This window comes from Camellia sinensis, chromosome 10, assembly GCF_055761805.1.
Source record: "Camellia sinensis isolate YWXY chromosome 10, ASM5576180v1, whole genome shotgun sequence".
In the NCBI taxonomy this organism is placed as follows: Eukaryota; Viridiplantae; Streptophyta; class Magnoliopsida; order Ericales; family Theaceae; genus Camellia; species Camellia sinensis.
In genome coordinates this window covers 100,470,980-100,483,478 of record NC_138970.1, presented here as the reverse complement: position 1 = coordinate 100,483,478, position 12,499 = coordinate 100,470,980, and the positions used below count along the sequence as shown (strand labels likewise).

The following is a 12,499-nucleotide window of genomic DNA, read 5'->3' as shown; positions in this document are numbered from 1 at the left end:
AGGATTTGGCGAATGATACATCTGATGGTCTGGCTGTGTCAAGGAATGAGGACGCCTCAAACTTTCGACTTCTTCAGCCACTGGCAGTGTCACATAATGGGTTGGGTGGAGGAGTGTCTATTGATGGAAATTGAGCCTTCAGCTTTGGAGGTTTCAGATTGGGTTTTGGGGAGAATTAGCGAGGTCAGTCAGTTGCTGGGGATTTCATTTGAGGGGCATGAGGCAGAGGCTATGAGATTATTCTCAGCAATAGAAATGTCTTGGTGTGGTGGGATTCCGTCAAACGAAGTTGTTTGGAATGGTGTTCATCATCAGAAGGGGGAACGAGAGCTACATAATTTGGAGTGTTCTATTAATTACAATAGTCGTTTGGGTGAGCAAAGGAAGAAGGTGAGGCCTGGGAAGGAGAAGCAACTTCTGTTGAAATGAGACTAAAGCTTTTATCATGGAATGTGGGTGGGTTGAAAGACGGGGAAGCATGTGGCGGTGGGAGCATTATAGGGAAGTGTGAAAGCAGATGTGTGTATTCAGGAGACCAAAATGGAGTGTCTGGATAGGGATGTTATTCAAGAGATCTGGGGTGGTCAGTGTATTGATTGGGTGTTCCTTCAGGCAGTAGGTGTGGCAGGAGGAGTTCTGGTATGTTGGGATAGTAGGGTGGTGGTGAGAGGAGTCAAAGGTTGGGGCTTTCTCAGTGTCCTGCTTGTCCAGATGTGTAGAGGATGGTTTTCGTTGAGCGTTTACAGGGGTGTATGGGCCGATGCAGGGTGTGGAGAGGCGGCTATTTTTTAGAGGAATTAGAGTGTGTTGCGTTTCGGTGGGAGACTCCGTGGTGTGTAGGGGGTGATTTTAACATGGTGAGATGGCCGGGTAAAAGATCTCGCGAGGGTTGTATATCGGGTGTGATGCAGAACTTCTGTGATTTGGTTGATGAGTTGCATTTGGTGGATATGCCTTTACAGGGGAGGGACTATACATGGTCTCAGGGCCGGTTTTCTTCCCGGATTGATCGATTTCTGGTGACAGGAGATTGGGAGGAGCACTTTCCAGGGGTGGTTCAGAGTCAGATGCCTAGGCCAGTTTCTGATCATTGGCCAATTCTACTAGATGGTGGGGGTATTTGGAGGGGTTCTTTGCCCTTTCGTTTTGAGAACATGTGGCTCCGATCGGATGGTTTTGTGGATGGGGTGAAGTGTTAGTGGGAGGGATATGCTGTGTTCGGTTCTCTAAGCCATAGGTTTGCGTAGAAGCTGAAATGGTTAAAGGCAGACTTGAAACACTGGAATACGAGGTCTTTGGTTTTTGGATGGGCAGAAGGCCATGGTGTTGGCTCAATTGCATTATTTGGATGCGGTGGCACTTCATGTAGGTTTGGCGGAAGAGGAGTTGGCTCAAAAGGAGTGTTTGTGGGCAGATTTTGTTCGAATTGCACAGATGGAGGAGGTCTGTTTTAGGAAAAAGTCTCGGTGTTTGTGGTTGAAAGAAGGGGATCGTAATATAAAGTTCTTTCATCGAATGGCAAATACGCATCACAGGGTGAATTAGATTGGGAAGATTCAGGTTAATGGGGTGGTGTTGACAGATGCGGAGGAGGTTCGAATGAGAATTGCCGGGTTTTATGCGCATCTGTTTAGGAGGCCAGAGGAAGGGTGGCGTCCGGGGGTTGCCGGTCTGGATTTTGATATGCTTTCGGATTTTGATGGATTGGAGCAGCCGTTTACAAAACAAGAGGTGGTGGGGGCTTTGAAGGGGATGGGTGGAGATAAGGCTCCTGGTTCAGATGGTTTTACAATGGCTTTTTTCCAGCACTGTTGGGAGGTTGTCAAAGGGGATGTGATGGCAGTGGTGTCGCAGTTTTATCAGACGGGCCAGTTTAGGGAGAGTTTCAATGCGACTTTTGTTGCTTTGATTCCTAAGGTCAGAGAGACTAAGGATATTCAGCAATTTCGTCCTATTAGTTTGTTGGGTAGCGTGTACAAGCTGCTGGTGAAAGTTTTGGCTAATAGGTTGCGGTTCAAGGTGGGAGGAGGTAGTGTCTGAATCCCAACATGTTTTTATGGGTGGTCGTCAGATTTTAAATGCAGTTTTAGTAGCCAATGAATGTGTGGATTCTCGGTTGCGGAAGGTCAGCTAGGTGTGATTTGTAAGTTGGATATTGCAAAGGCTTATGATAATGTCAACTGGGATTTTTTAATGGTTGTTATGGAGCGCATGGGTTTTGGGGAAAGGTGTAGGTGGTGGATCTGGTTTTGTATTTTGACAGTGTGGATGTTTGTATTGGTGAATGGGACGCCAGCGGGTTATTTCCAGACGTTTAGGGGATTGCAGCAAGGGGATCCATTGTCCCCTTTGTTGTTTATTCTTGTCATTGAGGCGCTGAGTCAGTTGTTGTCTCGGGTGGTGCAGGAGGGCTTGTTGGAAGGTTTTATGGTGGCAGATGGGGTTAGTGTTTCTCACCTGTTGCATGCTAATGATGCTTTGATTTCTGTGGGGCTAATCCAAAGCTATTAGGGTATCTGCGATGTGTCTTGTTATGCTTTGAGGTGGCCTCAGATCTGAAGGTCAATTTGGCGAAATCAGAGCTAATTCCAGTAGGGGAAGTTGCTCAACTTTTGTCTTTTAGCAGCAATTTTGGGCTGTAAGCATTTGCCGGTGTCTTATTTGAGTTTGCTTTTAGGGGCTCCTTATAAGGCGAAGGAGGTGTGGGATGGGGTGTTAGAAAGGGCTCAGCGCCGACTTGCAGGGTGGAAGAGGCAGTATCTATTGAAGGGGGGGGGGGGGGAGGGGGGAGGCTAACTTTGGTGAAGAGTGTGTTGGGTAGTATTTCGACTTATTTTCTGTCTATGCATGTTAGTCCTGTGTCGGTGGCTCGCTGGTTAGAAAATTTGCAATGCAATTTTCTGGGAGGAAGTGATGGTGGGGAGCTTCGGTATCATCTCATTAATTGGGAGCAAGTCTGTTGCTCTAAGATGGCTGGGGCGTTGGGGGTACGTAGGCTGTGTAGGTTTAATTTGGCTTTGTTGGGAAAGTGGTTATGGAGGTTTTCTCAAGAACAGGATCACTAGTGGCGCAGGATGGTGGCTTCCAAGTACGGGTTGGGGAGAGGAGAATGGTGTACTAAGGTGGTGGGGGGTTCTTAGTTGTGGGTTGTGGAAGGGGATTTGGCTGCGCAGGGTCCAGTTTCGGAATAGAGTCCAGTTTTGGGTGGGCAATGAAACAAGGGTGCGGTTTTGGAAGAATAAGTGGTGTGGGGAGGTTATCCTGCTAGAGCGCTTTCCTTTGATCTATCATTTGGTGGTGGATCCTGATGTGCTGGTGGCATCTTGCTTGGCTAAAGGGGGTGAGGGTTTGGTTTGGGATATTGTTCTTCATCATCATACGCAGCATTGAGAGGTTGGACAGTTTGTGGATTTGTTGGCCTTTCTATACAGGGTTCAGGTTAGGCAGAAAGGGGCGGATGTCTTGGTTTGGGGAGTTCCAAGGGCTAAAGATGTTTTCTCAATTTCTTCTTTATATTGGTGAAGGAGGGGTTTCCCTTGCCTTTTTGTGTGGGTCCCTGGTGTTCCATCGAAAGTAGTTTTCTTTGCGTGGACAGCAGCTTTTGGTAAGATCTTGACTATTGACAATCTTATCCGTCGGCATCATATTTTGGTTAATTGGTATTGCATGTGTTACACGGATGCAGAAACAGTGGACCATTTGTTGATTCATTGTCCATTTGCTTCTCGTTTGTGGGTGCTTATTTTCTCTTTGTTTGGAGTGGTGTTGGTTCAGCTGAAGCAAGTCAAGGAGGTTCTTTGTTGTTTTGGGGGGGAGGGGGGGCCTGGCCAAGTGTGGAAGCGATGATGAAAGGCTTGGACTTTAAGTCCTTTGTGTTTGATGTGGTTGCTTTGGCTGGAACGGAATCGTCGGATTTTTCAAGGAAGTGCTTTGTCCTTTTCCTGTTTCGAGACTCAATTTTTGGGGGTTTTGTACAGCTAGGTGTCGGGAAGGGTGAATCCAAATTTATTTGTTATCTTAGATTTTGTTGATGATTTAGTAAATTGGGTCCCTGTTTTGAGGGGTCTGTTTTGTATTCTTTTAGCATCTTATTGATGCTGTGGTAATAAAATTTAGTTATCAAAAAAAAAATGAAAATCTAATTAAATTTTTGAATGATGTCAAAATTTTCTGTTATTTTTTTACAATAAACTATCAAAAGAGGGAATCAATAATTAAAAACTAAACTCCGAGGAGATTTATGTCATTTCAAAAACCTTAGGAAATGTTTTAGCAATTTAACTAATCTTCGGAGGAGGCCAGTGTAATTGAAAACTAAATCTCAAGGGAGGTTTCTGTCGTTTCGAAAACCTTAGTGAACTACATTTCATTAAACCTCAGGAGAGGTTAGTGCAATAGAAAACTAAACCTCAATGGAGGTTTAAGTCAATTCAGAAACCTCAGGAGAGAATTCTGCAATTTCATTAAACCTCAAGGGAGACAAGTGTAACTTACCCTTAGTTCAAAATAAGAATATTTAAAGTCTAAATGCGGAGAATATATATAAATATACGTTGTTTCTTCTTTATCATTGGATGTCAAGTCATTTTGTTCAAACTTGTAAGCAATAAACACATGTTTTTCCAGTGTCTGAAGTGTTTTTGACTCTAGAATGATTAGTTGGACATGTTTGGACATTTTGACTCTAGAATGATTAGTTGGACAGGTTTGGACTTGTGTCTGATAAGTTTTGGGAAGTGTCCAACGAGTGTTGCCTGTTGGTGTCCAATCCAACACATCAAGTGTCGGTGTTTCTTAGGTTGGAAATAAGGATGATGTTGGGAGCATGTATGAAGGGATAAGATTTCATTTGCTCATATAATCCCTCGATTGTATTGTCTATCTCACTCTCATAATGTTCCTATTGCTTCTATGATCTCAACTTATTCTATCCCAAATACATATATATTTCACAATTTTAAGTACTTTCTCATTGCATCATCTAAAGTCAATGGGCTGAAACTATCTAGCTAAACTCTAATGACCTCCCACACAAGGTTTTAAAAAGCGGTATTACGTAATGGTTGCGCTCGTTACGTAACAGTTGCGGTAGTAGGCACTACTTATTACACCCGCTTTTGCGGTGTGACAGAAATTCACATATGTAACAGCTGTAGAGGTACCGTTACGGCCTTTACACACTTAACAATATTCTGAATAGCTTCCTTTCCCAAAAAAAAAAATTACAAAAATTAAAAATAAAAAAAAAAACTTAAAAAAAAAAAAGAATACTCAAGTGATCTAAACCCAAAAAAAACCTTGTTTGAATTTTTTTCTTTATAATTTATTTTTTAATTTTTATTTTATTACATTAACATGTAATATATAAACCATGGTTGTATTTATTTTTATAATCATTACATTTAATATTTAATTTTAAATAATTTTATTTAGTTAGCTGTAAAGTGTTGTTTAAGAAAATGTCTTTTTAAAAAAAATAAATAATTAGCTCAAAAATAAATTTTTTTATGGCACAATTTTTATTTTCATAATCATTTTATTTAATACTTATAAATATTTTTTACTTAGTTCAGGTATTGGTCAAAAATAATTTTGTAGACATTTAAAATCAATTATTCTTAAATTCATGAAATATTGAAATAAAATGTAAAAAAAAACTCCTTTTATAGTGATTTAAAAATACGAAATTTTTGGATCATACTTAAAAATTAATAAAAATTGATCAAAATATATTTTAAACCCTAATAAATATGATTCTGAAAAAAAAAATTCAAAATATATATATATATACGCATCGGCAAATTTTTTTCAAATTGTGCGAAAAATTAAAATTCACGGTTCCGGTTACTGCAACCATTACGCTACGGCCTTTATACCCCGCAACCACAACCGCTTTTCAAAACCTTGCTCCCACATAATCACATTTTATTGACATTTCCATGCAATACAAACAACCAGCAATTAACATTCAACTAAGTAAACAATATTGAGCAGCAATACCTGGCCTGCATTGCGAGAATCAGGATCGATCTTAAGGCATTGCTCATAAGCTTCAATGGCCAGTGTTATATTGCCGGCATCTCTGTAAAGAACCCCTATACAAAAAGGAATTTAAGAAACTAATTGATAGCATAAATGTGTGTGCGTGTGAGAGAGAGAGAGTTTCAAAGCAGAACACCATTTGCAATGTCCAGAGAATTAAAATGTGCAGAACTAGAAACTCCATGACACTAAAAGTCCCCACTGAACAGAACGAAAAGACACGCCATGCAGTTTTGGTTTTTCAAACACAATTTTGGCCAGGCATTCTAAGAAATGAAGACAACTGCAGAAAGAATAAGACATACCTCTAAACAGCACACCAAATCCTGATAAACTAAATGCCGAGTATGCAATTTGTTACACTTCAGCCGATGGACTATTTATGAAAAAATGAGTTGAGTTCCTCTATTGGCAGGCTATAAGCAAGAGGTAATCATTATCCCTGGTGGAGTGTTAGGTAAGGGTTGCAGACAAAAGAACAATAGTGCATCATAGTGGTAAAAACTAAAACCTATTCCCAAATCTTTTATAGGCAACTCCAACGCAACATAGCGCAAGCCAGAGTGATGTCTCGTCTATTTACCCCAATGTAGAAACTGATATTCTCAGACGTAGTTTACTACCTGAATAACAGGAATGCATACAGGCCCTATACTCAGCAGGCTCACATGTGATAAGGAACCAATATAAAACCACTACAAATACATAGGCTAATTGACAACAATATCTGTCTGTATGTTTCTTTTTATTTGTTTGTTTATTTTTTTATTTTTATTTTTGTTTTTTTTATTGTTGTTGTCGGTATTGTTGTGCAACATGAAAAATTCAAATTGTCCTAACCAATGCATGACTTAATTTATTACTTTGGATGCCCACTTCAGGAACTACAACTTCACATTTCGTCCTTTCCATTCATAGATTCTTATGAATCATGATCTAATTATTCCATTCCGTACTAAAGAGAACAATGATCACAACATTTTGAATAAGCATGACCTCAACATCAAGAAAAAAGATAAAATTATTAGCTTGAGCATCAAACAGTATCCAAGTTAACACTGATACAAAATGACAACAACAACAACAACAACAAAGGAACAGTGATGCCACAAACATGATGGCAACAGGTTGAGAGAGAGAGATAGAGAGACCTAAGTTATTATATGCTTCTGCATATGTGGGGTTTGCAACAATAGCTTTCTCTATCATGCCTGCAGCAGCATCCATTTTACCCTGAAAGAAGTATTGAACACTTGTCACCAATAGTCCCAAACATATCATATCAATTATTTTTGAAGACTATGAGTACTGAACCTGGACAGTGTAGACAACACCAAGATTGTTCAAGGACTGTGAGAAGTTTGGTTTGATCGATAAAGCCAACTGCATAAAATAATTAATAATTATAATGTGCCACCAATTACCACTTGATGCTTAAAAATAGTAAATATGCATAAAAAAAATTTGCCTGATAACATTCCACAGCTTTATCAAGGTTGTCACGGTCCTTGTATATCACTCCTAAATTGTTGCATGCCTCCGCACAGTGGGGATTGAAGTGGAAAGCAAGTTCATAAAACACAATTGCCTGCACAGATAAAGATTTGTGAAATCAAACTTCTCAAGATCTAGTTTTCACCCAATAAAGGTACCAACAGAAAAGTATAATAGATAGATGGTTTTAGAGAGAAATAAAATAGTAATAAAATATTTTCTAACAAATACTAGTATTTAACAAGATCAGTTTCATACACATGACGGCTGTTGAGAATGAAAGAAACAAACATCAGATAGAGTGACAAACATCAGATACAGTGACAGAGAAAGAGAACATAATTCTTCTTTACTGCTATTTACCATGTCAAAGTTCAGCATTTCCCCATAGGCAACACCTAGATTATACATGGCATCAGCATAGTGCCAATTGTAATACAAAGCCTTCTTGTAGTACGCCACACCTTGATTGATGTCTCCCTCCAATTTAACCTGAATATATCATGAATCCAAAATCGAAGAAAAAAAATTACTCACGATAAAAGAATGAACAATATGATTTTTACAAGCAATTGTTGAAAACTGTTCTGTTATAAATAATCCTTGGAAATTCTCTCCTCCCTAATTATAGTCCATATGTAAAAGAAAGAAATTGTGATAATATGTTGGGTGACAGCCCCTCAATCTGAACATGAAATTTTGTTTTGACATCATCTTCCATCTTCCAGATGGATCTAGGCAGATGAGTTGCACGTAATGGAAGACCGAAACTTCAAATTCAATAACAATAATATTGAGGCACCATGGCATGGACTGTGTTACAGCACGAAATCAGCAAAACAAATTGCAGCAACTCCAACTAATCTAACAGCAGATCGTGATTCCAAAATGGTGACTATGACATTACTGGGTGAAGTCACAATCAAAATAGTAACATTGCAAAGGACAGAAAAGTTCTGCAGGTTATAAAACCCTGAATTATTTCATGCAGTTTAACATGTGATGTGACTACGTGAAGAAGAGTACGAGAGCCAACGACTGTCTCAGAAACCACCTTTGTTCCTAAATCTGTCAACGCAATTGCCATGTTATTTTTTGCAATCTCGAAGTTTGGAGACACAGCCAGACACCTGAGAAAGCAGAAGCATAAAGCACACACGGCATCAGCAGAGAAAACTACAATCAAATACTAAATATTTTTCAAACACCTGCAGAAAACAAATATGATTCTAACAAATAGACTACCTCTCATAACAGGCAATAGCGGATTCCAAGTCTCCACGGTTCTTATAGATGACACCCATGTTGCAATATGCTTCAGCATACATGGGCCTCTCCAAAGCAGCCTTCTCATAGCAATTAAGGGCCATGTCATATTGCATCATTTCAGAATAAACGACACCAAGGTTGTAATATGCAGGCTGCACATGCAAACTGAATGCATCAGAATATATAATGAAGCAAACTAAAAATTGTCTACATCAAAGAGGAGGTACTAGGAGGAACATAAACTTACAGCATAATGCGAATCTATTTTAATAGCATCATAGTATTTCTGAATTCCCTCCTGAGTGTTACCAGCAAGCTTTAAGCTGGTTCCAAGATCTGTCAAAACAATTGCCAGGCATTCTGCTGCTGGTTTGTATGATGGATCTGCTCTCAGAGCCTTCTGATATGACTGCATCAAGCAAAATTGATTGGAAGTGATGAGTAAGCATGGAAGTTTTTAGAGCAATAATAATGTTGTAAACCAAATATTAAAATCCCAACTAGCATTAGAATAATTCTATGCATGCATGGCAGAAGAAAATTGTACTTGCAGAAAAGAAAATTGTTAGGTGCTCCATGGATGTGAAGCCCAGTCACGGCCTTTACATAGCAAAAGTATAAAATGCAACTGAATTCATGCATGTACAACTACAAACATGCATCCAAGACAACAAACCCAGGGGGAAAGCTAAAATCCCCACCAATTGGAAAAGAATACCAGCTTCTCCAAATTTACTTGGACAAAAAAGGCATAATCTTCCAACTACTGAGGCTTTGGAAGTTTGACGTCTTTTTTAGTAATTCTACTCTCTGTGCCTGGAACTGATAACTGTTTGACCTCACTGTTATTGTTTCTATTCTCAAAAGTGTTCAAGTTATTGCACTTCCAATCACTTTCCCCAAAGGATTCTGTCAGCTTCAATCCATCACACAAGGAACTGCAGCTGATTGGAGTTGACTTAGAATACAAATTTTTAGATTCCATACAAACTAAGCAGTGCATAGAGTTCAAACTAGATTGCCCAAAATTTAGTCAATCAAGCTCGATTAAGGCCTAGTTTGGGAAGATTGAAAAAATACAAAAAGTCAAAAAGTCACTATCCTATTTAAGTCACATCATCTTATTTAAGTCACATCACCTCTCCAACACATCACTTCAAACCCAACCCAAACCAAACCCAACCCATATTTCATAAAAAGTCAAAAAGTGCACTTATTTAGTCTTCCCAAACTAGGCCTAAGATTTAAGACACCTCATCACAGAAAAATTCTAATTCCTACAGATAAGAAAAATCACAAATCTATTTCTGCACAGGTTGAGGCTTAAGATCAAAGAAAGGAAGACAGAGGTATTAGATTCTTCAGCATATTCTAAAAGAATTAAACCACCCGTCCTATAATAAGTGATATCCATAACAATAATAGTACTAAGTGCATGTTATAATCAGTGACAACTTGTAATGGCTTCATATAAGAAACATAAATTAAATCCATCACCATGTGTCAGATATGCAAGTATATGTTGCACAGAATATTATAACTAAACCCAAAGCAACTAGATGCCATTTAAAATAAAATCAGCAACAACATGCAATGATGGAAAAGGAAGTGTTTATGCAGAATGTCAGCAAAGCCACTAAATAAAACAATGATTGCATTAATTATCTTTCTTCATGATTAAGGAACATGATTGTCACCAGCATACCTCAGCAGCTTCAACAAGCCGACCCTCATCTTTGTAAAGAATCCCACAATGAGTAAGTGCGCATGCATTTTGCGGGTCCAGTTTGATGGCTTCCGCAAAACTCTCAAAAGCAAGCCGTCCCATATTCTGCATCTGTTGGCAAATCGCTTTACCAATGTGAGCTTCAACATTGCCATTATCCTTATCTAGTATACTCTCATAAAGAGCAAGAGCATCGATGAATTTGTTCCTGGAGCGAAGAATGTTGGCATAAGTTAAAGCATCTTTCCCTTCAAATTTCTTCAGTCCAGGACTAATGCAGCCTAGAGAGCTAGTGGTACCAGAAGCAAGCTGCACTCCTTCCAAGAACCCATTGTCACCAACAGGGTCTTTCTGTTTCCCATTACTAGCATCCTTATCTGTCCATGCCATGGTGGTATGGTAAGCTACAAGCTCCCTTTCCTTGACCAAAATTATCAGAAGTAAGAAATTGCAAGTTTTGGTTCAAATCCCAAATCAAATCCAAATATGGATGTTTGTGTTTTACAAGAAATATAAATAAGCTTGTTATAAACCTCACGGAATCGCTATTTCTGCTATTGGTTTCAGTAGTAAACCTCATCTATTGATCAAAGACTTGGCAAAGCTTTATTTTGCACTCACAAATCAAGCCCAACTGAACCAATAGCATAATAACACCATAGCAACTACACCAATTGAAGACATATGGCTCCAATACATATATTTTTATTTTTATTTTAAGTTTTCAAGTAACCAACTTGAACCCTAACTATTGTATGGTCAATCACTGTAATCAATACTCGGTACCCAATCACAGTTGATTACCAAAACCCTAATAATTGTCAAACGCTCTTAAATGATCATCAATACATATAAACCCAGCTCCATAGAAGAATTCAAAACACAAAATTAGGGTTCTTGAGAACAAAATGCAATTCAAAATAAGAACATTTAAAGAGATTAATAACAAAGCCCAGCTATTAGAGAAAGAAACGAAAAGAAGAGAGATTTACGAAAACTCACAATCAAGGTCGATCAATATGCGATGCTTCTGCTAACTCCGCTGCACAGCTGAGTGATGAGAGAGAGTATACGAACGATGACGAGAGAGAGGTCTGAAAACAAAAGTGATATATATATAGAGAGAGGGGGGGTTTGGATGGAGGGGTTTTCGGAGTCGGAGCAGTGCCCTCCTCTCTCTCCGACACAATGGGTTTGATGTCTCCCGAGCCCCGGAGACCTCTGAGAGAGTTGTTCGTCGGTTAGCTGCATAGAAGCAGCATAAAGCGACAGCGGCGCTGTAACGACCTTCGTTTTCTAACAATATTACCTTGTTGCCACTGTTCTTGCCCGTAGAGCATCACACCATTATAGCTAATTTACTATTGTATCAAATTTTGGATTTTAACTTAACCTTATTAAAATATTATTTTTTATTAAATTTATTATTATTTTTTTTTTATTGAATTGATGAGTTACCAATTAAACAATTCTTAAAAAATGTCAAAAAAAAATTGGCCGTTGACCGATCAGATGTCCGGACGGACATCCGATAATACTAATCTCCATGTTATAGCGATGAACAGTACCTCGCTTGTTGTAGTGAGATACTATAATATTCGTAAATTAACGATAAACAGTAGCGATGCTGATGCAGTCTATTTTTTATGAACAATATCACTAATTTAGCTAAAAAACGATTTTCGCTACTTTGATGCGGATGCTTTTATAAGGCTTTTCTCTGACAGATCGAGGCAGGGCTGAACTTGTGCTATATTGGCCTATTTTGGAAATAGGTTCAAAAGTTAATTTTTTTATTTTAAAAAAAAATGTATAAAAAAATGTGATGTGATTTAAAAAAGTTAAAAGGTCAAAAAAAATTAACTTTTAACCAATTTTCTAAAATATACAATGGTTAAGCTCAGATCTTGCCCAATAAACTTGGCCCAGATAATGAGAGTAGAGAGAGATTAATTTTAAGGAGTGTTT

The 12,499-nt window shown here is 38.6% G+C and overlaps 1 protein-coding gene across 2 annotated transcripts in view; it reads right to left on the bottom strand.

Annotated features, from left to right (window-relative positions):
* LOC114265968 (putative UDP-N-acetylglucosamine--peptide N-acetylglucosaminyltransferase SPINDLY) overlaps window positions 1–11,878 on the bottom strand; it is a 31,280-nt gene extending 19,402 nt beyond the window's left edge. Inside the window, exons 1-10 of one of the 2 annotated variants that reach the window (XM_028206833.2) lie at window positions 11,534–11,878; window positions 10,511–10,951; window positions 9,053–9,214; window positions 8,782–8,957; window positions 8,591–8,666; window positions 7,900–8,028; window positions 7,511–7,630; window positions 7,357–7,425; window positions 7,194–7,275; window positions 6,001–6,095 (exon numbers count right to left, since the gene is read on the bottom strand). In XM_028206833.2, coding sequence (XP_028062634.2) covers window positions 6,001–6,095; window positions 7,194–7,275; window positions 7,357–7,425; window positions 7,511–7,630; window positions 7,900–8,028; window positions 8,591–8,666; window positions 8,782–8,957; window positions 9,053–9,214; window positions 10,511–10,921 — 1,320 coding nt within the window. In that variant the 5' untranslated portion in view covers window positions 10,922–10,951; window positions 11,534–11,878. The remainder of the gene's footprint in view (window positions 1–6,000; window positions 6,096–7,193; window positions 7,276–7,356; window positions 7,426–7,510; window positions 7,631–7,899; window positions 8,029–8,590; window positions 8,667–8,781; window positions 8,958–9,052; window positions 9,215–10,510; window positions 10,952–11,533) is intronic. The other variant, XM_028206835.2, reaches the window with a different exon arrangement.
* Between the last annotated feature and the right edge of the window lie 621 nt (window positions 11,879–12,499).